The sequence below is a fragment of the Bombyx mori genome, chromosome 19 (assembly GCF_030269925.1).
Source record: "Bombyx mori chromosome 19, ASM3026992v2".
NCBI classification, from domain to species: Eukaryota; Metazoa; Arthropoda; class Insecta; order Lepidoptera; family Bombycidae; genus Bombyx; species Bombyx mori.
The window spans coordinates 10,807,054-10,831,740 of NC_085125.1; the positions used below are offsets into that span (position 1 = coordinate 10,807,054).

At 35.8% G+C, this 24,687-nt stretch overlaps 1 protein-coding gene across 6 annotated transcripts in view; it reads right to left on the minus strand.

Annotated features, from left to right (window-relative positions):
• Positions 1-24,687, minus strand: part of LOC101738242 (zinc finger protein 608) — a 141,120-nt gene that overhangs the window by 95,899 nt on the left and 20,534 nt on the right. For 3 of the 6 annotated variants that reach the window (XM_012694263.4, XM_012694259.4, XM_004922449.5), the window contains exons 2-3: positions 17,992-18,183; positions 4,331-5,134 (exon numbers count right to left, since the gene is read on the minus strand). In XM_012694263.4, coding sequence (XP_012549717.1) covers positions 4,331-5,074 — 744 coding nt within the window. In that variant the 5' untranslated portion in view covers positions 5,075-5,134; positions 17,992-18,183. The remainder of the gene's footprint in view (positions 1-4,330; positions 5,135-17,991; positions 18,184-24,687) is intronic. The other 3 variants (XM_062674076.1, XM_012694262.4, XM_038017811.2) reach the window with 2 other exon arrangements.

Genomic DNA, 24,687 nt, shown 5'->3' on the forward strand with positions numbered 1-24,687 from the left:
GCTTAGCCGCATTTACGACAACTAATACTGATTAATTTATTTGACTACCGAAACTGGGAAACGTTTTATTTGGTGACAGAATAAATTTAGCTTTAATTCGGCTCGTAATAGAGAAGCCGGAGAGGCGAATACAGCAGCTGTCAATTGGCCAGCAAACATTTCGAGCGGAATAATATTCAGTTAGCCAGCCAAATTGCGAAACCGTTAAATGAGTAACTGTAAACATGAAGTGGGCACGTCGTGAACGCCGGAATGGAAAAGCGTACCGGAGGAACGTGAATCGTTATAACTCAGAGATCGCCTTAATTATAGCTGAATCAATTTGCTGCCGCCGGGAGCTAATATTTATTATCGTTTCAATTGTTCATGACATAATAAACGAGAATGTAACAAACCGAAGCGGGGCATAATGCGGAGCGGAAATAATAATGGCATTTGTTGGAGTGGAGCGGGTCTGTCGGCGCCACGGGCTCACCGGCCCCACATCCTAATTACGCCAATAATAATTACACAGTAGCCGCCGGCAGCTGGCGGACTGCTTCGTCGCACCTTCTGCTGTCAAAATCAATTTTATTTAAGTCTATGCGTAGTCAATTAGTCTTGTTTTAATTAATTTCACTAAACTTTTATATTAAATCCGAATACCTCTGTTATTGCAAGGAACGTACAAATATATGTAATGTGTTGTTGATGAAACAAAAAACCAAGTCTGCTCTGCAAAGAGTTATTTATTATTATTATTTTATTAAGTTATTTCTACACATACAATTATTATAATTATTTTCGAACCTGCAAGTATAAACAACATTGAAAGCTATTGCTTCAATATTCAATTTTTTAATGTCCAAAGCCAGAGAGCAATTCCAATTATAGAATGAACACCATAGATAATACAATTATGATAGTCGAAGCTGATGCGCGGGAAATTTAAATGTAATGAAGAGCCAAGAGAGCTTCATTTACATAAATATGTGTTTTAAGCTTATCACTGGTGACATGTGCTTTTGAAATATAGTGCAAAACAAATTCGATATTTTTACACGCGACTCTGGTTTGTGTTCAAATTAGTTCATGAATGAAAGTAATGATAATTGTTTTCATGATACGATCACTGTAGCTAACGATATTATGGCGATTTTATCACGGAGTGCCCAACGAAAGAGTAATTACAGCGATTCATTACGGCCCCGCAATGAAGACACGACGAGTTCGAACATCAATTTTTTTTTTATCGCAACAATCAATTACGCTGTGTAGATTATTAAAATATTTAATTCACGGCAAAACCGAAAAACGTGTTGAGCAAGCTCCGAAGCAATAACGCTTTCCGAAGTGAATAATAATAACACGCTCGTAGCCGGTAACGAAATACGTTCGTTCCGTTGTATAAATAAAATCTTTGATGTGAAAAAAAAAAATCATCAGAATTTATTATTACTGTCGGCGTCGGTTTGGTATTGCACGTTTCAATGGATACATTCTCGGCTAAATGCCATTCGATATTTAGGTTTTTATTCGAGAATCGTGTTGCAAATAAACTTTAATATAGACGCTGTAATGTTATGGCGTTGAGCAGTTAAAAGTCGTTGATGTGAGACTTGATATTTGAGCTGAAATGGTTTGATTTGAGAAATTCGAGTAGTTTGGTGTGTGTGTGGTAAGCTTCTTGGATTGTTTCATGCGTGCGACAATGTTGGCAGCCAGTTAGCAGTTAGTTTAGCGAGAGCACTGATCAAGCAACCATCAACATGTAAATTTATTCAGAGCGATCTGTATAATCGAGCCGTGCGGTGCTATTAACCTCATTGCGGCGACGTATACATGCAAAAACATCATTCGGCCCTGGTCGCTACCATTCAAATCACTTTATCATATTAATCAAATTTTTTTTATCTTATTCATATATATTTTTTAAATTTATTCATCGCCCTAAAAGAAATCTTTTATTTAAATGTTAGTTCGAACTGCATTAACAGAAAATATAGTTTGAACAGAGTCTCGAATTAAATATTGCTGTAGGCGATATTAGGCGGTACATTAAGCCAGTGATTTAACCTTTGATAATTACGTATAATGAATGTCAAAACATTTATCTTCTGTAGTCATTTTAAATGCTAGTTTTAAAATATTAACGACATATTGAATGTGAAATAGAGTAGGAATGCCAACAGTAACAAATTGCTCTAAAGTAATGCACGAATCAGTTTCATATCAGTTTAAATTTATACCAAGTTTATTTGTTCAAATTCGTTTTGTCAATCCAAAATAAGCGCATTACCAAGGCAACGCATTGAAAGGATATTTTATTGACGGAGGGATCGTCCCTATCCGAAAGTGGCTCGTAATAATAGTGTATTATGCGACAGTTTAAGTATTTGGACGTATATTGTAAAGGCTGCACGGCTGCCGCGCGTAGCAAATATTACGAAACACATTGGATCCCTTTTTCGACATAAATAAAAAAAAAGAAACATTCACAAACGGTTACCGTTCCAAAAACGATACTTCGTCGGTTTGCTCGCTTTTTTTTTATAACGCCATCTTCTTGTGTCTTTAAAGCGGTTAGTTGCCCTCAATTAAGAAAAATAGTATTATTATTCACCAATAGATGTCGGGAAGAGTTGATTATTGAAAACACGAATAAAACAACATTTTCTGAAAATAAATCGTAGCTAGATCGATTTATCGCCCCCCGAAATCCCCTGTATACTAAATTTTATGAAAAACGTTGGAGCCGTTTCCGAGATTCAGATTATATATAAGATTTTTGTTAATGAAACTGAATAGAAAACGTTAGCGTTAAAATGAATTAGAATAAAAAGTAATTGATACTTCGACAGCTCTCCGAGATAATTTAACGACTCGTACACGAGGGCAGGAGCTGCAAAGTTATTAGGCGGAAACAAAGGGAAAGTACATTGTAACATTAAGTTCCCGAAATTGATATCTCGTCTTTAATTATCGCGATCGAGAACTTTCCCGGTTAGGGGCGAAAGCGAAATTGATTCCGCGAGCACTTTAAACATTTTTACAGTTCCCGACAGTTGTGATTAATGAATGGAATTTTTGAGTCTGCCGATGCGTTCGTCCCCCGTGCGAAATAGTAACAAGAAAGCGTAGGGTGACGACCCTCGTCTTAAACACACCCCATACACGGCGCAGTAATATCGCCTGTCGTAAAATATTGTGGTAACGACATAACGCAGCTGTCGCGCTGCCGATAAAACTCTAAGGTAAGAACTACCCATAATTTAATGTGTTTAAACGTGATGAGTTCGTAAGTCGAACGCGATTTGCATTAACCTTTGGCAATATCAAATTCAGTCACGATTAATGGAGTCCGTATAGTTTTGGCTTTGAGCTTTACTATATTAAAATACGTGCGTTCAAATGCTAATTACTGAAAATTTATGAGACAGTGAATATGTGTATCGTTATTTGATGAGATTTTAATCGCACAAGTTTTGTTTTTTGCACTGCAGTTTTTTGCTATAACCGAAATACCTTGACGGAGGCTTGAATGTACAATTACAATGTTATATCCGAATTTATTAGCAAACAATACATTAATTATCTCACGATTGACTATGGTGTTGTTAAACGTCATAGTGAGGTCACAAAGACATTTATTACGGTGGAATTCTCACTTGAGCACAGCAGAAGTCGTTTTGTTTCGAACAGAATCTACAAATCGACGTTTGACAGATTTATTAGACGTTGTTTATCGTCAGCGGAGACGTTCAAGGCCCGGCGCCACGGTCGTAGAAAACATTTAATTGCGAATTCAAAACTCGATTGTTTTACTCGGACTATTCGGCTTCTGCAATCCTGCATTGAGGATACAAAACCTTATTTGCCACAGAGGCCGCAATCGCATTAATTTGTGGAGTGCAATGGGCATTGTGAGGCCGGGGGTGTGGCGAGGGACCGGGCGGCGTAGGGGTGATTTAATGAACCGATGCGGCGAGCGACAGGCGCGGATTACACCCCACGACCGTTTGCACTCAATCAGCCTCGCAAACAGCTCTAAGCCCTGACAATTAAATACACTGTTCCGAAACAATCGGATACATGCTCGATAAGAGCAATCAGACGATTAGCAACCGATTACTACTATCTGGCAGAACGGGTGATCGATAGTTTGTTTATGATTTCCACTGTTATGTATAGTTAGTTTCATGAACGAAAAAAATTAAATATAAAATAACGTTCATTTCCATATACTTACGTGGTATTTATTTATTGTGTGAGGCAGCCGGTTTCTATTGTATGATTTTTAAATTAAAAGTAGTTGATATGACAATTCGTAGGTATTTAAATGTATATTTACCTTGGGTTCCGTTTTTTGTTTCTTGGCTGGTGGCTGTATGTTTTGATTTTCTTGTCTTGAGTCATCAGGTTCAGGTTTAGAAGGAGGTGGAGGATGAGGGAGATGCGCAGGAGGCGCGGGAGCCGGCGGTGGCGCAGGCGCTGTCGCCGCCGACTGTGGGGATGGCGTGGGTGCCATAGGCTTAGCTTCCAGCCGGGGCGCTGCCGCCGGCCTCTGCTCGGGCTTGGGAACCGTGGGAGTGGTCGTACTGCCGGCGGGTAATGACGCAGGCGAGGGTGCTGCGGGGGGACCCGGTGCGTTCGGTGGTGGGGGTACTCTCGCCACGCCGTTAACGTCGTGCGGCGGGTGCGGGTGATGATGTTTGTCTCTTGCCTTGTCCCGCCGGTGTCCGCCGGAGCCGCGCTTGGCGGCGGCGGGCGGCACGGCAGTAGTCGGCGCTTGCGGCTTCGGTTCGCCGTTCGTCTCGTTAGATTTGACGATCTCGTGTTTGGCCTCGGAGCTTTTAGTGCCGGGCTTGGTGCGCTTGATCTTCATTTTGAGCGCGGTGCGCTGTGCATCAGGTTCGGCGCGCGCCGCCATGCCGCCCGCCTCGTCAGTCTTCTCTATGTCGGCATCGAGGTCTATGATAAGGTCGCCGATGCCGATGTCCCACTCGTTGTCATCGTACTCGAAGTTGGCGGGATGCGCGTGGGGCGCGGGGCGAGTTCCGCCGGCCGGCGCGCCCTCCCTCATTGGCGCCGCCATGCGCGCCGCTCAGCACCGCCCGCCCCCCGCTGCCCCGCACGCGCACACACCATTGTAGCCCTGCAACAATACCACCACCGTCAACTTTGGAACAAAACTTGGATTCTCTTACAAAGTTTGTAAGATGAACAAAATTAAATTAGCATCAAAAATATGTTGGCGATGAGTTTTTAAACGCACCTACAACATGTTTGCGTAGATTAATAACTGATTATAATTTTATTGACATGTTTTGATGTAAAACAGCGATAAGGTATAATTTGAATAACAGCACCGGTCGTTTCCGAGCTGAGAGCTATAAAAATTAATACAACGCCGTAAAACCACTTAAATGAACATGTCCATTTGAAATTATTCCTTTATAGAAATTTCATATCGTACGGAGTTATAACCGATTCAAAGGGGGCAATAATCGTAAAATAGTCATAAAACAGCGTAGATAAGGCCGGATACTCTCGCAAAGCGTAACATAAACCCAGACTAGATGTGTACTTAGTGCCAAACCTATGCGTATTTATTGCTACAATGCCGTCACTGTTAAACTAATTGACGATGCAAAGTACCTCTGTCGGCGTCGATGTTGCGACGTGTTGACGACACTACTGCCTAATAGACGTACGAACTCAGAACGGCTGATACCGTTTGGACGTAGAATGTTAAAAGCGTTTATTTCGTGCCAACGTGCCGTTCCGAAATCCATTACCGCGCTATCTATAAAACTGCTCTGTTTTATTTAACCGCTCGCCCCTCTGACATTAACCGTGTATTTCATATGTTTATAAAGAAACACTCGAGTAATTAATATGCTAAGGGGGCGATCAGAATTCGTGTAATTAGTTACAAATCATTCTAATTTTAGTGTTGTGACATATAAGACTAATATGACAATTTGTTTCACTTACTCATTTTTAATTATTACAAATTTTGTTTTCATGACTGCAGAGAAATGAATTTCGGAATAAATATCCATCTTGTTTGGTATATCTAAACCGCGATTTCAGACAAAAAATATCGTGAATAAACTACTGACATATTTTAGTGAAATTGAGGGTATGTACTTTAGTGCTGTGAAAGTACTGTATTTATACCTATTTTTGCCTTGAACACGCTTACCGCTTTGAAGGTTATTTAAAAGTTATTACAATACAATAGAGATTTCGACCTTACAATAGCAATAAGCAATATAAAAAAAAACATCTGTTTAACATCAATAAATTTCGATTCACGAAAGTTAAGTTCTATTTAATTTCATAATTCCGTTTCGGATACAGAAAATTAAAAACGATCATTAAAACAATAAAACTCTCCAAATAATATCACAAGAATAACAACATACACCTGTATAAATAATTGCGCAATTACAATACCATAACCTACAGCAAATTCCTATAATTTATGCAATACGATGATAACAATAAAGTTTTATGATGTCTCCATAAACATTATATTTGATTAACTGTAGACATTAATGTAAAAGTAAATAAAATAACAATTTTAAGCTCGACAGTTTGCTCCAAGTTTAAGTACCAGGAAAACAGGGGTATAGAGGGGATATTGAATTTATGTTCGAGAAAAGAAATGGCGGTTACATTATTATGAAGTGAATCGTTATTTAATAGTAGACCAGGTTTAAAGTTTACGAGAATTGTATCTTTGTATATTAGATTTAAACTTAAGTCTTTACAAAAAGAAAAGAAAAATTTCTGCGTTATTAAATATAATAACAAGAATCTAGAAATACAGAATGTTAAACGATAAAATAAGCTACACGTCTTTTATTTACGATGTTACTTTATGATAGCAAAATAAAGAAGTGAACCTATGAGAGAAACGTCAAACCGATCGTAAAGGGTAAATAAGAAAGAAAAAAGTTAAGCAAATTACAGAGTATAAGTAGCTCTATTCCTCGATTTCAAGAAAGACGGCCGCGCGGCCTGTCCCCAAGGCGTACCTTTTTCGGGAATTCGAATGTTTTCATCCGAAACTTCTAAGTGGTGTGGAAAAGTTGTATATGGCAACCCTACGACATCCAGCGGGCAGTTTATAGCTCAGTCGACGACGCCGACTTTACTGCGCCCTTTTGATAACTCGTCGTAACTTTTTTATGACGCGCGTGCTTATGCGAGCCTGGTACAGCGTTCGGTATTTTATATGAGAAAATGGAGCTGCGTCATGGAAAACGACCATGTTTTTTCTTGATTTTTAAATATATTAATAACATATCCTCAACACATACGTGGGAAAGTGAATAACAATTAGTTTACAATAAAAACATTTTTGATAAATTTTATCTATTCAAGCACCCGTACACTCAGTTAAATGTAGTTAGAAGATTAACCACCACAATTAGCTCGTTAAGACAACCAATAAAATTCGTGTATCGTAAATGCAGTGGGTACAATCAAAACCGAAACGCGTCCACTGTTTATCTACAAAACTTAAGACAAGCACGTTTTAAAACGACCAACTAAAGTATTAAAGACCATTAAACGGAGCAAATTGAACCGTAAATAGCTCTAGCAATTTACTTAATAACCAACAGAATTATACCTGGACTTGATTACCTAATTAGCGGCTAGTAGAAGTGAACTTAAATAATTGTAAAACATCTACCTGCTTATTTGTATTCATTCATAATATTACGTTGCGCTACTTTAAGAGGCGTTTTTTGTGTCCGTAGTGTTCGATGTCTTGACACTTTTATGGTAGGAAAGTGGCCGGTAGAAATGTTGATGAGAGGAAATTGTTACTTTGTTGTAAATTTAAATCCGGATTAGTTTGTAACTGAGGATTGAGGAGGTTTTATATTTACTCTTATTAGATTTATTTGAAATGTAAGCGTGTTACTGTTGTTATAATAGTAGAAAAAAAAACATTTTAACGTTAAAAAAAGAAGATAAGCAAGATTTTTTGTCGGGGAACGCTCGTAGATAGAAGTTTACTATATAGTATTAAAATTAAAAGACAAACAGAAACTCTACAAAAGACATATCTATTTACTTTATATTTATGTCCTAAAAGATCTCATTTTATATGTTTTATAAAGGCAGGTTTTATAAACATACGATATACTGTATTCTTAAGTTTGGAGTTCTTAAGTTTGGTTAACGAAAAATGACTATTCATATGCAAAATTTTAGTTTTTCCAATTAAAAACACAGATTTCCAGGAAATCGATTCATTATAGATGAAATTTCAAGGCTTAAAAACATTATTAGATCAAAATCTAGTCAGTACCTACGTTTTATATTTATTTACAGATTTCTCATTCAAATTAAAAAAAAACTTAAGCAAGAATTTAAATGATTCATCAATTTCAAGTCTAGAACTAAGTCGCAGCGGATAAGCCGTACAAAAAAAAACATGACGTTCGCTATTGGCTCTAGCATCATTTTATTTCAGTTAAAGACAACATTTTCTTAGATTTCATTGAATTCCACTTTGATTGTCTTTATTCGAACAATAAATATATACTAAGAACCACGACAAATGAAAAATTACCTTAAGAAATATATAATACAGAACTAATATAATATAAACTCGACATATTACATTTGATATTCAGAAAACTGTGCAACTTATCCAACTTAAGCATCTTAAAATACTTGCGTTTGAAAAGATTCCAAATGTCGTATTAAATATGCTACCAATTGCTTAAGTAGTTAAAATAGAAATAGATTTCAATCAATTTAAAACGATATTCAAAATATCCAAAACAGATAATCTTGAAATCATTCTGTCAGCCATTATAATGGCAACTATAAAATAATTTGTGTAGCCGAAATATTGTTCATCAATCAATGTTAATGGTGCTTCATTTAACTCGTCTGGGCATCTCGCCCGAAAAGTGTGTTAATGATTTATTATTTGAAGCGGAGTTTTTATTTATTTTTTAAATAAACTTTTCAATCGAATATTAATAACGGTGAAGCGACACACAGTCTTGACTTACTTATTGGAATCGAACGGAAATTAAACGGAGATTAGTCTAGAAAGATCCAGCCATTGGATCCTCTTCGCCATTATAAAACTAATTTCGTTCGAAACATCTAAGTACATGTTCTATTCATACCATATGAAATAGTTTAGTAGAATTACATTTCTTTTCGAAAGAAAATAAATGATGAGTCAAACATTATCAATCGCCTTTATTAAGTAGAGATTCCACAGCCAATTCCACTTTACGGTCAACTTGATAAAAGTTTTGAAACGAAATGCAAATAAACGTCGACAGACTCCAATACGGCTCGGCCATATGTTTGTCAATAGGGCGGTTGATTGGGAGTTCCTCGACGCGCTGCAAGCCTGGTAACTCTCAGCTAACAAAGACTTGAATGATGATAGAATTTATTTTGATTTATTTGTAGAGAAATATTGTTCGTATGTTGCTTTTTGAAACTTTTTGTTTTATTTTAATGTCCGCAGTAAATAAAATACAAAGTTGTTTTATAGGAAAATAACAAAGAACAGGAAATATGTTTTTGTTGACTTATATTTTGTGGTTTTTTTTTTTTTTTTTCACGATTATAAAAACAAACCTATGCGGTATTTCTTTATTACAATTCGGGGAATGCTTAGGATCAAACGTTATTATAATTCAACCAATTTTCTGACCCGACCGTCATCAATTGAACGGGAAGTCGTGACAAAAAATAGATGAAAGTGCAGGCGAGCTTCTTGGCTCAGTGAGTGTGGGTGATTTACGTACCGGCCGGGCGAGTTGGCGAGTTGCCCGCGCATCGAACCCGGAGCGGCAGTGCACTTACCACGAGAAAAATTGCTAGCTGTAAGGAAATACGCCCGACGATACCCCGACATTAGTTTAAACAAGTTGTTTTGGAATGTTTTCGACGGAAAACAAAAAAAATATGTTTGTTTTTATAAAAACAATGTCGAAACTATTCTTTGACCGTTTTATAAGATGAACGTATTCTTGTTTTGAAATATGTGAAAGCGATTTTTTTGTGATCGTATTTTCAAAACAGCTGCTTCAACTGAAATGCTACATTATTTTTACGTATTTTGCTTGCTTATTCTGTAGTGCAATACCTTATTTTCCTCGCTTTTGTAGCTCTGTTTCAATTTTAATATATCATTGTACCTACTACTAATGTGTTTTCTTGTCGTATCTCACGGTTCAAAATGACGTAACTACATAATAGTTAAGGTTAAATTACTTTACCAGATGGCAGACAAGTCGTTCGTCTTCTTCGTTTGTATAAGGATTGAGCAGGACGGGGAAAGATCTGCTTCCAACCAAGGCAGGCAATAAGGTTGATAGCGGCGTGTATTATCGTGTTAATATTACCTTTAATGATATTGGATGCTTGATATTATATTAATGAAATGTTGTTTAAAGGTAGGGAAGCAAAGTTATAATTATCCTATTAAACGAGCAATGATACTGTAATAATGCTATTAAATATGTAAGAGGTTCAACGTTAATAACCGATACAAAATCGTGTGAGAAACCAGAACGCTATTAATGATCATGTACATTCTAGTTTAAACTTTAATTAGCCAAGATATAAATAACCACATGAACTATAAACTAATACTGTTATTGGTAATGTAATGTTCTAATGGGTGACGTTGAATCGCCTTTATTAGTGTTGCAATTCCGGTGTAATAGTCAAGAGTAATGGCACTAAATAATTTACAGTTCACATCAATCCCATAACAGATTTAAATGAAGAATGGCAGTGGCTTTTATAAAAACACGATATTGCCACATTCAAAATAAAATTAAGAAATTGATATAAAGTTTTATATGCATTGACATTTAAGTGCCAAGCACTGGGGTTAGTGCCAGTTACATTATTTGACTCTAGTTGATGCTTCGTTCATTTCAATATTTTAACATTAAATAAACCAATCCGAATAAATAACACTTAACATATTCAAGTTTGATCAAATGGAAGAATGGAGAAACAGATATTATACGACTGAAGAGTCGCGCAAACAAAAGTCAAGTATAAATTCGTAAGTAAATCGATTTTTCTTTCTGAAAATAACTTTATTTGGCATCACTTCGAGATCAAAGATTAGGATTTCAAATTTATATATTTTATGATAAAAAAATATGAGCGATGCTATCAGCTCGCTTTTTCGCATTAATATGCGTAAACATTTGGTATCACCAGTATTTTTCTCATAAATACTGTCAAAAGAGCGTAGTTTAGTTTTAGTTTTTTTTTTTACTTAACCTATGTTTTGACTACTATTAACAAAATTAATACATAGCTTTATCTTAATTTAAAAGACAGTTAATGTAACTGGTAAAAAATAAAAAATAAATGTTGCAAATATGATTAATATTAAAAATATTACATGTTAAACCTTTAAAACACTCTCCTATAAAATCAGTAAGTTTGTTGAGATTATACAGTTTTAATGCGAGAAGACGAACTGTTGGAAAATAAAAATTGTATTGGTGTATCACTTGAAAAGATTTCTGTTTTAATATTAACATAGACAGCAAACGCAGTTCACGGCTCGGACGATATAGATAATGAAGATAACGATTACCTACCGTCAGACGCTACTGCATGACTAAAGCTCACCTTCAGACCAGACGAAGTCTCAATTCCATTTAATCTATATATTAATACGTGAAGCAAAAACTTTGTATCCCTTTTTACGAAAATTGCGCGGACGGAGGAGTATGAAATTTTGCACACTTATAGAGAATATAGAGAAGAAGTGCACAATGCTGATATTTTTTTTAAATAATGCATAAAAGATACATTAAATCAAAAAAGAAAACATTACACACACTACATACCATGTTTTGACGCACACACGCATGCATACTATTTATTGTCAAACTTTTGTTCTTGACGTCTGTAGTCAAATTGAGAATAGATTAAATATTGTTTGTCTTTGTTAATAATTTTTATAGTGGCGAATTTTGTAATTATAGAAATATAAAATACAATCATAATAGTGTACAAACTTACAATTCCAATTAATTATAGTGGAATTTCGACTACTGCGAGACCTCTAGTCCAAGTAAATAACTAACCTGCCCAACAAAAGTCAGATAATAGAATTCCGACAGATAGTGTAGCTAGTACAGAACCTTTCGAAATACAAAACATAAAAATACACTCATATTGTTAAGAATAGCTTCGTGGTGCGTCATAACAAAAGGACAACATCGTTAAACACACAAACGGGCGACCGGCAACAATAAATACGTCTTCTGTTTAATGTCGATTGAATGGAAACGATAATTAAAGCCCAACAAATTAAACTGAGTTATGAAACTGCAAATAATTATTCATGTTCTTGGAATTTCTCGCATACCTGGCAATACTGGATGTCACTGATTACTTTATTACGATATTCAGATTCGGTTTTTATGTGTATAAAGTCTGCCATGTTTTCCACAAATGAAATTATTTTAGTAACAAAAATAGGTGATTACTGGTGGTAGGACCACTTGTGAGTCCGCGCGGATAGGTACCACCGCCCCGTCTATTTTTGCCGTGAAGCAGTAATGCGTTTTGGTTTGAAGGGTGGGGCAGCCGTTGTAACTATACTGAGACTTTAGAACTTGTATCTCAAGGTGGGTGGCGCGTCTACGTTGTAGATGTCTATGGAATCCCGAAACCACTTAACACCAGGTGGACTGTGAGTTCGTACACCCATGTACGCAATAAATAAAAATTTCAACCTTTCTAGATAAAGATAGAAAGATAACAAAAAATCTGTCCTATTCCATAGAAATGCTAACAGAAACCCCACTATAAACATAAGCAATTTAAAATGTTAATAATTAAATTTTAAAGACCTTTGTGAGGAAATTTTGTTACAGGGTTTAAATTGAAGTTTTTTATCTACAGTCTTTCTTTTAAGTCATAAATTTAATTATATTGACTTTGTGCTTTTCGCTGTGTTTAGTATTTTATTGAAACGCTATAAAACCAAAGATAAGATTACATTTTATTTACAATCGGCCGTATCAGGCACAAAAAAATCTTTTTTACATCTCGAAAATCTATTGAGTCTAATCTAAAATGTGTTTTTAGGGAAATGCCTTCAGGGTTGTGGATATCTTTTTTGGGACTGGGCTCTCCAATAACAAAAGATAATAGCATATCTGCAGAGATAAAATACTTATCTTTAAAGTTGTGTCTCCTTTTAGTTCCTTTGTATATTTTCGTTCAAAGCCTAAGCATGAAATGAAAATCTAACTTCATAGGACTATACTAAGCGTACTATTGCGTTGTATTAGCGTATAAGGTCAACGATGTGTAAAAAAGATGACAGACATGCCCCGCTAATCTTGAAGCGAAAGATCCTCAGCAGAATTTTGGATACAATACAGTTAGAAGATGTTGACGCCACTAAAACAAACTGTACAAAAGTCGCTTTCTCTGTCCCTATATCCCTATGTATGCTTAAATCTTTAAAACTACGCAACGGATTTTGATCCGGTTTTTTTTAATAGAAAGGTGATTGAAGAGGAAGGTTTATATGCGGTTTTTTTTAATAAGTAGAGTGATTGAAGAGGAAGGTTTATATCTATAATAATAACATCCATTAAATAGTGGAAAAATCAATAATAAATTGCAGTTTCCGAAGCGAAGCGAGGGCGGGTCGCTAGTGTTCTATAAAGAGCATTGGCAATATTTATAAAATTAAACAATACAACGAATAAACGATTTTGGAAGCAAAGTTCTAAATCCACTTTTATGGATAAAGTCAGGAACCCAAAGAAACCGTTGACGCCTCAAGTAGCTGGTTGGCACGTAAACAAAGGCGCCAAAATAAAAGGCGTTAGTTAGTCTTGGGAAAATTGCATAGAAACGAGTGGAAGATTTTGCTCGACCAGATTAAGGCTCTGGCTGGCGAGCCAAACCTGACCACCAAAACCTATTTTCAAATTTATAATATGTATTTAATGAAAGAATAACGATGATTGTTTGCTGACGTCATGCAAGATATATTGCCAGATTTAAAAATAAAATAAAAATCCAATTACTTAATCTTTGTTTTATCCCATTACACGGTACCGTGGCCGTATTGCTCTTATGAGTTCATAAAATGATAAACGCAATATGCTGCTGTGTATTCTTCAAATCTATTTACTCTGTACCGTTTATCGACGTCGTAAAGAAAACATTTGTACACGTATTCTTGAATAACGCATCCCTACTGTCATAACTAACAAGAACATTCATAGCACAATATTGTCATCGCTTTGTTGCTTTCGAGTTACGAGGTGCGATTTCGAGTCACTAAAGCTTACAGAGTGTGTGACACTAATTTTATTTAGTTAATTTATCTATACTAATACTAATACTAATATATTATAATATTATAAAGAGGAAAGATTTGTTTGTTTGTTTGTTTCGAATAGGCTCCGAAACTACCGGACCGATTTGAAAAATTCTTTTTCCATTAGATGCCGACATTGTCCCTGATGAACATAGGCTACTTTTTTTATTTTATTTTTTTGGTTTCATGTGGGTTTTAATGTTTCCGAAGCGAAGCGAGGGCGGGTCGCTAGTAATATTATAAAGAAGAAAGATTTGTTTGTTTGTTTGTTTCGAATAGGCTCCGAAACTACTGGACCGATTTGAAAAATTCTTTTTTCATTAGAAGCCGACATTGTCCCTGATGAACATAGGCTACTTTTTTTTATTTTTTTTTTATTTTTATTTTTTGGTTTCATGTGTGTTTTAATGTTTCCGAAGCGAAGCGAGGGCGGGTCGCTAGTTTATTATAAAAAAAAAAGAACACAATATTCCTAACCTAAAAGTACATGTTATTATCCGCAACATGCTTCGTCAGACACTAATTTGTAATAACAACTTTATACATAAGTATGCGAGTGATGTGTCCGGTGTTCAAAATTAAACAGGTTTATGTTTCTCCAAATAAATATTGAAAACTTTTTGGAACAAAAATGTCATTACTTTTTCGTTTTTTTTCTCCCTACCTAATCGTTGATAGTCCAAGAGGCTATTCCAATGACGCTCGAACTGATAGGTGAGCTCACGGGGCTCAACCTAGGAGGTCTTGCTAACATTAGTCCCAGCAAGAGTAATGCTTTACTGACTCTTCCACCGGATCACAATCGCGTGATTTTACTACTATTGATACTACCACTGAACAATATTATTAGCAATCGCCTCATTTATGTATTCGTATTCACCTCAACAGTTAAATTACATTTTCACTGAGATCTTAACTCAATTAATAATTTAGGCAGCGGCTTGGCTCTGCCCCTGGCATTGCTGAAGTCCATGGGCGACGGTTACCACTCACCATCAGGTGGGCCGTATGCTCGTCTGCCTACAAGAGCAATAAAAAAAAAAAAAAAAATTAATTATTTTAATCAAAAATATATCGTACCTTATCTATACATATAAATAAAATTGGAGTGTCTGTTTGTAAAATTGAAATAACCGCTTTTTACTACGTGCATATGAATATAGACGGTACATATACACCAAAACAACATTTATTTTTATTTTTGTCTGTCTGTCTTTTTGTTCCAGCTAATCTCTAGAACGGCTGGACTGATTTTGACGAGACTTTCACTGGTAGAATGCTGATGATCTAAAGAGTAGCTTAGGCTACTTTTTTTCGACTAGCTTCGCCTCGCGGCGTCACCCACGGTACGAAAATAACCGCGGGTAACATCGCGGGACTCTGCTATTAATGATAAAATTTAATGTTTCCGAAGTGAAGCGAGGGCGGGTCGCTCGTCTAGAATAAAACTCAGTAAGAATATCATAAACCCGTTCCGAAATTATTAAAGTTCGTAGTCTTTTAAATTAGGTGGCGGGGAAAATTGTTCAAGCCAAAAGCATGGTCTTGCAATGGACGTGCGAGAGAGATAGGAAATCCCTGCAACGACACTCACTCATCTATAAAATGTTTCAATAATACGTCAACGATTTTTTATTCAAAAAGAGGGTTTTTTTATTGTATTTTTACTTACGTATTACATAAGTTATGCAAATTATGTAATACGTAATTTGTTTTCATAAAGAAATAACTTCTTAAATCGAATAATGTTTTCTGAATTTTTAATACACTCGGTATCAAATACTAATAACCTGTCTGTTTAAATTCCTCAGCTTATTTATCAAAGACAAATTTGTTTATTCCTCTTTTTATTTGTAGCTAAAACAATGCAAAATCAAAATAGATAGAATGACAACAAATTCCTTCGACGAAATATCGGGATAGATATCGAGATATCGATCGCTGTTTCACAAGTAAATTCCAGTTCTATTTCACGAGCCATCTAAAATTTACTGTACAATCAAAATTGATTGGGGATTATCAAAACGAAATGGATTACGAACAGACTAAAACATTAATAGTTGTTTAATTGGCGGTATAGATATCTGTTCAATTTGCTGAGATCCTATTCTCAAATAACAACATTCAATATTAGTCAGTGCCGTCACTATTTTAAAAGACTGGGCGTTCGTTTTATAATAAATATTTTACGAAATTAATACACATACTAAACTCTACTTACTTACCTAGATCATACGTTTTCACATTCGATTTACTCTGTAAATACTATGACTTAAGATTCACTTTACAATGATCATAAACAGGCCTTACAAATTAATAGCGTGTTGAATTATATATTCTGTTATTACTATTCGCTAACGTCATGGTGCTTAATTTGAAAAAAATACTGCCTTTTATCAATCGCTTCCCAAAAAACAGTTTTTTTTTATTGCTAGTTGGATGGACGAGCTCACAGCCCACCTGGTGTTAAGTGGTTACTGGAGCCCATAGACATCTACGACGTAAAGGCGCCACCCACCTTGAGATATAAGTTCTAAGGTCTCAAGAATAGTTACAACGGCTGCCCCACCCTTCAAACCGAAATATATTTTAATAGTTTTGATTATATTAAAAATATTATTTTATTATTAAATATATAAAGAGTATGAACCCAAGCCATTCTCATTGTTTTAAAAACAATTTTAAAACTAAATGACGCTCTCATAATAACTCAAATAAACAAAGGGACCGTTGTCCCTTGCACGTAAAAAGCTTTTGAGGGGAGCCATGTTGTAAGTGGATTTTTTCACAACTACTGCAATGTAACTCTTATTCTCATTAGCTTAAGGTTTTCTTTGAATCGAATGTACTTCTCTAAGAAACACAGCTTTGCATTTTACATCTCTCTTCGTTTAGAATCGACTGTAAATTTTAAGTTTAGTGTTCCGGCAGTAGTGGGAATTTGAATCTAACATTGAAAATTTATGTTTCTATCAAAATTTTATTCTACGACAGGCAAAGACTGCTCCTGACTCTAAAACAAGTGGGCCGCGTGATCATGTGCCTACTGAGGCAATAAGAAAAAAAGTACAGGCAGGATATTAATAGAACAAGTTGTAATAAAGTTAAGATATCAAAACCTTTTTAGATACTTTTAAAGCTAGAGCAATACATCATTTAATATTGTCATTATAAATATGCGATTAATATTTATATGTTTCAGTTTAATGACACAATAATTCATCTAATGAAAGACTATGTACACAATAAATCAAGCCGCTAGAATCCATTAAGTCAAATCTATGGCAATATCGCTAGTCTGGGTTTATCGATGTGTTAATTAGAAACGTTTTTGTATAGGTATTCCGCATTTCAACTATCTTGTCGTGCCATTTTAAATAAAAGTATCTACTCTTATTTTGTATGTTATAACTAATCTGATAAAATCTGTCTATTAAAACGCTTAATTAACTGTAGACAAGATAAAGATGTTTACATATTTATGAGCTACTCACAGATGAACATTAACACTTAAATACCAATCTAAACAATATGCTAATTTATATTATCTAAATTTAAACATAACGTTTAAATATAACAATTTTTATGAACGCTAATAATAATTACATTAGATAAAAACGAAATTATCTCACCGTTCCCAAGTAGATCTAGTGATGATTCGCGATGGCAATCCAAAAGAGACACAATCCGATAAAGCACTATACGGGCACTATAGTTAACACTGACACTATGCGTACGTACCGGCACGACTTCAATGCACCATCACTAGACACACAGGCATCCCGGTAACGATTCCCGCACAAGAATCGGGCTTCTCCGCACACCTACGGAGAGACAAAGGAACCATCAGCATACACAGCACATTCGAAACAAGAATTTTGCAGTCGCACGACACACACAATGCAGTGCAGAACAGCGACGCGATAAAAAGCGAACACGAAATAAACGCGCGTCGCAATCGCGCGCCGCACGTATACTGACTCCGACCAAAACGGCGGGCGCGCGGACAGTCAGGCACGGAATTCGAATCGTGATGTTTCTGTACAAGCAGCGGCAACAATCATTTCACGCTTCACTAAGTGTAAGAGCAAAGTGTAAAATCACAGACAAACACTAACGTGTACATACTTTGTGTTCGCGGTAATGCTGACGATGTACTTGCGGTTTCCGAGATGCTAATTTAAAAACAACGGTAACCACAAACTCGTGCAAGGTAACGTCTTTCAATACTCCAGCACTAATGATTGGTAATAAAATTGGAGGTTTATCTATACTGAAATTGAACTTAGTTACGCATTCGCATATTATACTTACCTACCTAATTGGAATGCCGATCAGTCTATGCCGAACTATTTATGACAAAACGTTGCATACTGTATTATGTCTTTTAAAATATATGCAAAGAAAATCCCTTTTTTATGTAATTTGTTTAAAAACATTTTTTTATTATAAAGGGATTTTTCTTTTATATATTAACTGAACTCTGCCATTGAGAAAAAAGACGAGTTCAGTTTTATTTAATTCAAGAATATTGTGTAAAATGATTTGTGAAAAATAAAGGCTTTAAATGTTGTTTTCTTAATATTATTATACAGAAATCGCAATTAAGTATTTTATAATTGTTTAACCACTTTTAGAATATTCCATGTCATTGTAATAGGTTGGGGGAAAAGTTTCTTCGCATTTTTAAAAAAAATCACTTCCTTTTTTAATATAGTTTATTTACATTTAACTATAGTATGTAGGTACCATTTTGTTCGATAACTTTTTACCATCTTGTTACATGATCCCATTGCTCTAGAAATTTTGGGGCTTCTGATCAAAATACCGCGATAATTGGTTTTGGCAGTACTCCCGTGATGTTAACCTGACACTGCCTAAAGAATTCTGAAGAGACCGAAACAGGTGGAAATCTGAAGGTGCAAGGTCAGGACTATACGACGGATGCATTAACACCTCCCAGCCAAGCCCTCTTATTTTTTGCTGAGTGCCTAAATATGTGTGAGGTCTAGCGTTATCATGATGAAAAACCACACCCCTTTTGTTGATTAATTCCGGTCGTTTTCTCTCAACTTCTTGCTTTAATCTCATCAGTTGTTCGCAGTAGAGTTCAGTATGGAAGGTCCTACCTGGTGGTAGCAGCTCATAATGAATCCCTTCCAATCCCACTACACGCACGGCATCACCTTATTGCGAGTTAACCCGGATTTCGTCACAGTCTGTGAAGCCTGACCGGCCTTTGACCACGACCTTTTTCGCACGTTCTTGTCGTACGTGATGCACTTTTCATCACCAGTTCTCAGCTTCTTCAAAAATGGTTCGGTTTCATTACGTCGTAATAAAGAATCACAAATGAGTACACGGTTCATTAGGTTTCTTTCAGTGAGCTCGTGAGCTACCCAAATATCGAGCTTGTTTGTGTACCCAGTTTTTTACAAATGCGCCAATACTGTTTTGTGGTCAATTCCCATTTCTTCAGCTACGTCGTAACTACTGATATGCCGATCTTGCTCCACTTTTTCAAAAATGGCATCCATTTTATTCGTAATAGAACGACAAGAGCGACGTCCATCTTTGATATCAAAATTTCCGGATTGAAAACGCTTAAACCAAATTTGTGTTACTCTCACAGACACTGCACTAGGTCGATAAACATCGCAAAACTTTTTCGCGGCATGCGTTGCATTTTTACCTTTTTTGTAATAAAATTTTAAAATGTATCGAATTTCTTCATTGGATTCACTCATCTTGACAGTACGAAAAATCAATAAAATCAGACATTTTCCTAATTTGAATTTGGAATTATCTTCTTTAAAATTTAAACTTTTAATGATACCTAAACCAGCCAGATACAAGTAGTATAGCCAAAGAGATTTTATTACAAGTTCATATATATACTAAAATGCGAAAAGACTTTTCCCCAACCTATTATATCACTCGAATATTCGTGAATAGAAAACACGAGATGCCGTTGAAAGCTAGACTGAATGAATTTAAAAAAACGTAGGAAACCGGATGGATGCTTGTAAAATCGAATTTAGCGCGTAAACTTCACGAAACTGCTGTGTGTTATGTCATTTCAGGCCAAAACGCTTGCAATTCAAGCAATCCATAGATCATACACTAATACACAACGATTACTCACATATGACATCAGAGGCTATGATTAATGAAGCCGAACGTGTAGTGTGAGAATTATTAGACAATATTTCGTTTATTAACTTTTAATAATCTGTAAATAATATCTTTACATCTTATATTTTTATTATGTAAAAGAACATTTAACGCAATTTTCACTAATAACGGATCGAACACACGGAAAATCAAATTTGTACATAATACAACGACTGATGGTTACGAAATGATTTTAGTTTTGCCTAATACTCGGACCAATATCAGTAATAGATCAGTATCAGTAATAGATCAGTAACAGAATATAAGTTCAAAATTTTAAAACAGCTTGGTAAAAACTAAAGCGAGGTTTTTTTGTTTGACTTCAGTCTTCTTTTTACATTTACATATTCTCAAACATATAAAAGTTCAAATTTAATTTAATTTAAATTATATAAGTCTATTTTTCAAAGTGTTTTGTTATTACTGTCCGCTTGTCTATTATAAACGCTACGATGATAGATCAACAGTATATTTAAGCTCTTAACACATTGATTCCCATGTAGGTCACCGGTGCCCACGCACGCACTGAAGTAATTATATCGATGTTACTAAGTGCCTGGATTGCGTAACTTTGCCTTTTTTGTTTGTTAATGTTTTAGTCTCTTAGAAATAGATTTATACTTAGTATCTTCGCATTCGGCTTTCCCATAGTCTGCTAGATATCCCGGCGCCTTAATAAGAAGGAAGAGAGAAATCGATATAATTACTTCAGTGCGCCGCGTAGGACACCGGTGACCTACACGGCAGTCAACGTGTTAATGTACTTCAGTTACTTAGTAAACAGTGGTAACTTTTATATTATATGAGGCGACCGCATATGTTAGGAGCGCGCGGTAGGTGGTAATAAAATGATTTTTTCCTCTACACGCCTCGAGAAAACCATGTGAGGCAATAAAAAGTTATGTTCAAACATCGAAATCGTAAAGTTTATTTGTGTAATACATTTTCTTTAAAGCAAACGGATAATTACAAAGCGTTTTATGATCTGTTACAACGTTCGTCGGGTACGAATATATATATACCTATTTTTTTTTTTTAAATGGCAATCTGCCGATACTTGCAGCAATTTCTGCCAGTGTCGTGTTATGGCTACACATGGAACATTGTGGAGCTATTTAAACACACTTTATATTATGAAAAGTATCCAATTTTGGCAATAATAATGGTGCCCGGGACTAACACAAAATTAATGTTACTATAAACTTACATATTATAATAAAGATTATGTACAGAGAATAATGCACTACATATAATTATGATTTTATAGAGTTAGTAGTTATAAACTTAATAAAAGCACTTATATATTAAGCACGGATATATTATCCAAATGGTTTGCATCTAAATATAATCAAAATTGAGAGACGGCTAACGTGTAGTTTAGTTAGTTACTGTTTCTTGGAAATTCTTTGGTGGTTTATGTAAATAAGCACTGAGTCGACGCCACGTTTTGTTTATTTTAAACGGAATTACTAAGACATTTACGAACAGATTTAAAATTGTTTGATTACATTTTTATATTTATAATATTTTTGTATACAGTTTTACAATTGCTTTTTTTTTATTACTGTTCGTATCTTTACTGTGTATCTTAAAAGAATAACATAATTTATTTAGTTTTAAAATAAAGTTTTTAGAAGGAATTTTAGATAAAAATAAACTTTGTGCGTTGAAAATGTACCATATTAGCAATTTAGCATCGAAATTATGATATTAAACTTTTTTTTTTGACAAAAAATGCTGGGCATACCTCGTATTTTAGTGAATTGTATAATTTTAACATAAAATAGTTTAAACAAAAACATTTTTATGATCTCTAAATATTCCTCATAAACCTTTATCTGTGTTCATTATAATATAAACCGCATTACCTATACCCGGAATCTATTATAATTATGTTTTATCGTTCACGCTATTAATAAACATAAATTATTTATCCACCAATGTTTCCATACATACAAAACGAAACAAACATAATAATAAATGAAAATAAAAATAATTCCGAAAATAACATCAAAAGGAAATGAGAAATTATTCCGGCGTAGTCATTAACTAGTAAATTGGTACACGCTCCTTACTCCTGGGAGGTTTGTTTAAAAAAGACGCACGTTCCCAGCCAGCCGGGAGCTTCAATGGCCGAAACTATTGACATTGTAATCTTGGCCCGATGAGGCAGACAGCGAGAAAGAGCACTAGGGACTGACGCCTGTTGGCTTTCCGAGAAACAACCTAAAGGGCGTCCACACACGGCGAAGAAACTATTTTATCTTAACACTAGCTTTTGCCCGCGACTGGAATAGTTACTTTGGCATAACGCTAAATTTTACCCCCCACTTCATTTACGTAGAAAGTGAAAATATTTTGAAAAATTCTTTATTGGCGCTACACTTGTATTGGTCCTACCGTAATGTTATATAGCCTTCCTGAATAAATGGGCTATCTAACACTAAAAGAATTTTCATCAAATCGGACCAGCAGTTCCTGAGATTAGCGCGTTCAAACAAACAAACTCTTCAGCTTTATAATATTAGTATAGATACAATATCGCTCGCATTTTACATTTTGTATGAACTATCAAATATATGTGATCTTAACCATGTGTGAATAGTTCATACGAAATGTTTACCGAGCGATATTGTATGTTAAGATAAAATATTATAGGTTTTTTTGTTTTATGATTGAAGGATTACTGGTGAACCTGAGGCCTTACCAGTTTCACCAGGATATGTGGGCGAGCAAAGATTTCCTAACAGCTGCCCGAGCGCCTCCGAAGGAGACCTAACAACTCAAGAGAAGTTGCTTTGCGAATGAATCTACTACCGGATCGGAATCGCGACCGCCGAGAAACTCAGCGGACTGATATATGGGTTAGGTTGCACATCGAGCTCTTTGTCGAGTTCCACGAGTACCGTTACCGAGGTCCCTAAGCCTGCTCCTAGTGTAATGCAAAGGTTATCGGATCTGATGAATCCGTAAGGACGTGTCTAGGGCAAAATATTATAGTATCTTCGCCGTGTGTGACGCCCTTTATATACGCCGGATGGAGCCGAACTTATACTCGGCTAAACTGACAACACACAATGGAACGTAAGTAAGGGATACCGGATACTGTAATCGACGTGAATTCGTTTTAAACCCAAAATCCTCACATCGTAAATCGTCACAATAAAACCTGTCCTCGCTTCGATTCATATCTCGCGACGTATCGCCTTTGCGCAATGCAAGTTTATCGCGTTTCGTAATACTTAAGTTTGTGAACGATTGTTTTGTGTTAACGGATATAAAATTACCTTCGTGTCGCGTCCGCATCGTTTGGCGAATGTGTTCGTTGATCAAACTACGAATTTGTGTGTGTCACGCGGACCGTTCGATACGTTTCGAACCGCAAAACGTACTCTACGAAATGAAGCGTTAATCTCTGGATCGACAGCAATTTGTAAGCGATAACCACAGCTGCAACATGACACCCATACCATATACACTCGATCGGTCCACTCGCTCCAGAGTGATTGATGGCGCGGTGTCAATATCGTGTTATCGCCGACACCCCAATCTATCGGCTGGCACGATGAGATTGTTGCATAAATTTTACACTGCAGATATATCGTTACAGAACTTAATATTTGGCTCAAACAGTGCCGACGCCGATCGAATAGAGCGCATTGAATTATAATTGTTTTAATCTAGAATCGGATTATTAAAGTTACAAATTTTAACACAAAACCAGCCCACTGAGTTTCTCGCCGGATCTTCTCAATGGGTCGCTTTTCTGATCCGGTGGTAGATTCTGCGAAGCACGGCTCTTGCTAGGGTTCGTGTTAGCAACGTCGTCAAGTTTGAGCCCCGCGAGCTCACCTACTAGTTAAGGTTACGCTGAAATAGCCTCCTCTCAAGGCTTAGAGCTTAGATAGGAAAAACAAAACATTTTTAAGTATGCACAAATAATATTCTAACAAACCTAACATCTAGATTAAAGCCTGTAGAACTTGAATTGCTTTTAAAACCGATCCTAAAAATGATGATCCTTGAATTTTGAGATTAAAAATTGCCCACGAAAATAACAGCGGACGAAGTGAGGCGTGTGACGAATTATTAACGCCCCAAACAATTTGGACAATAGAGCGAACAGCTTTCGTCGGTACCCTGCGCCGCGCCGC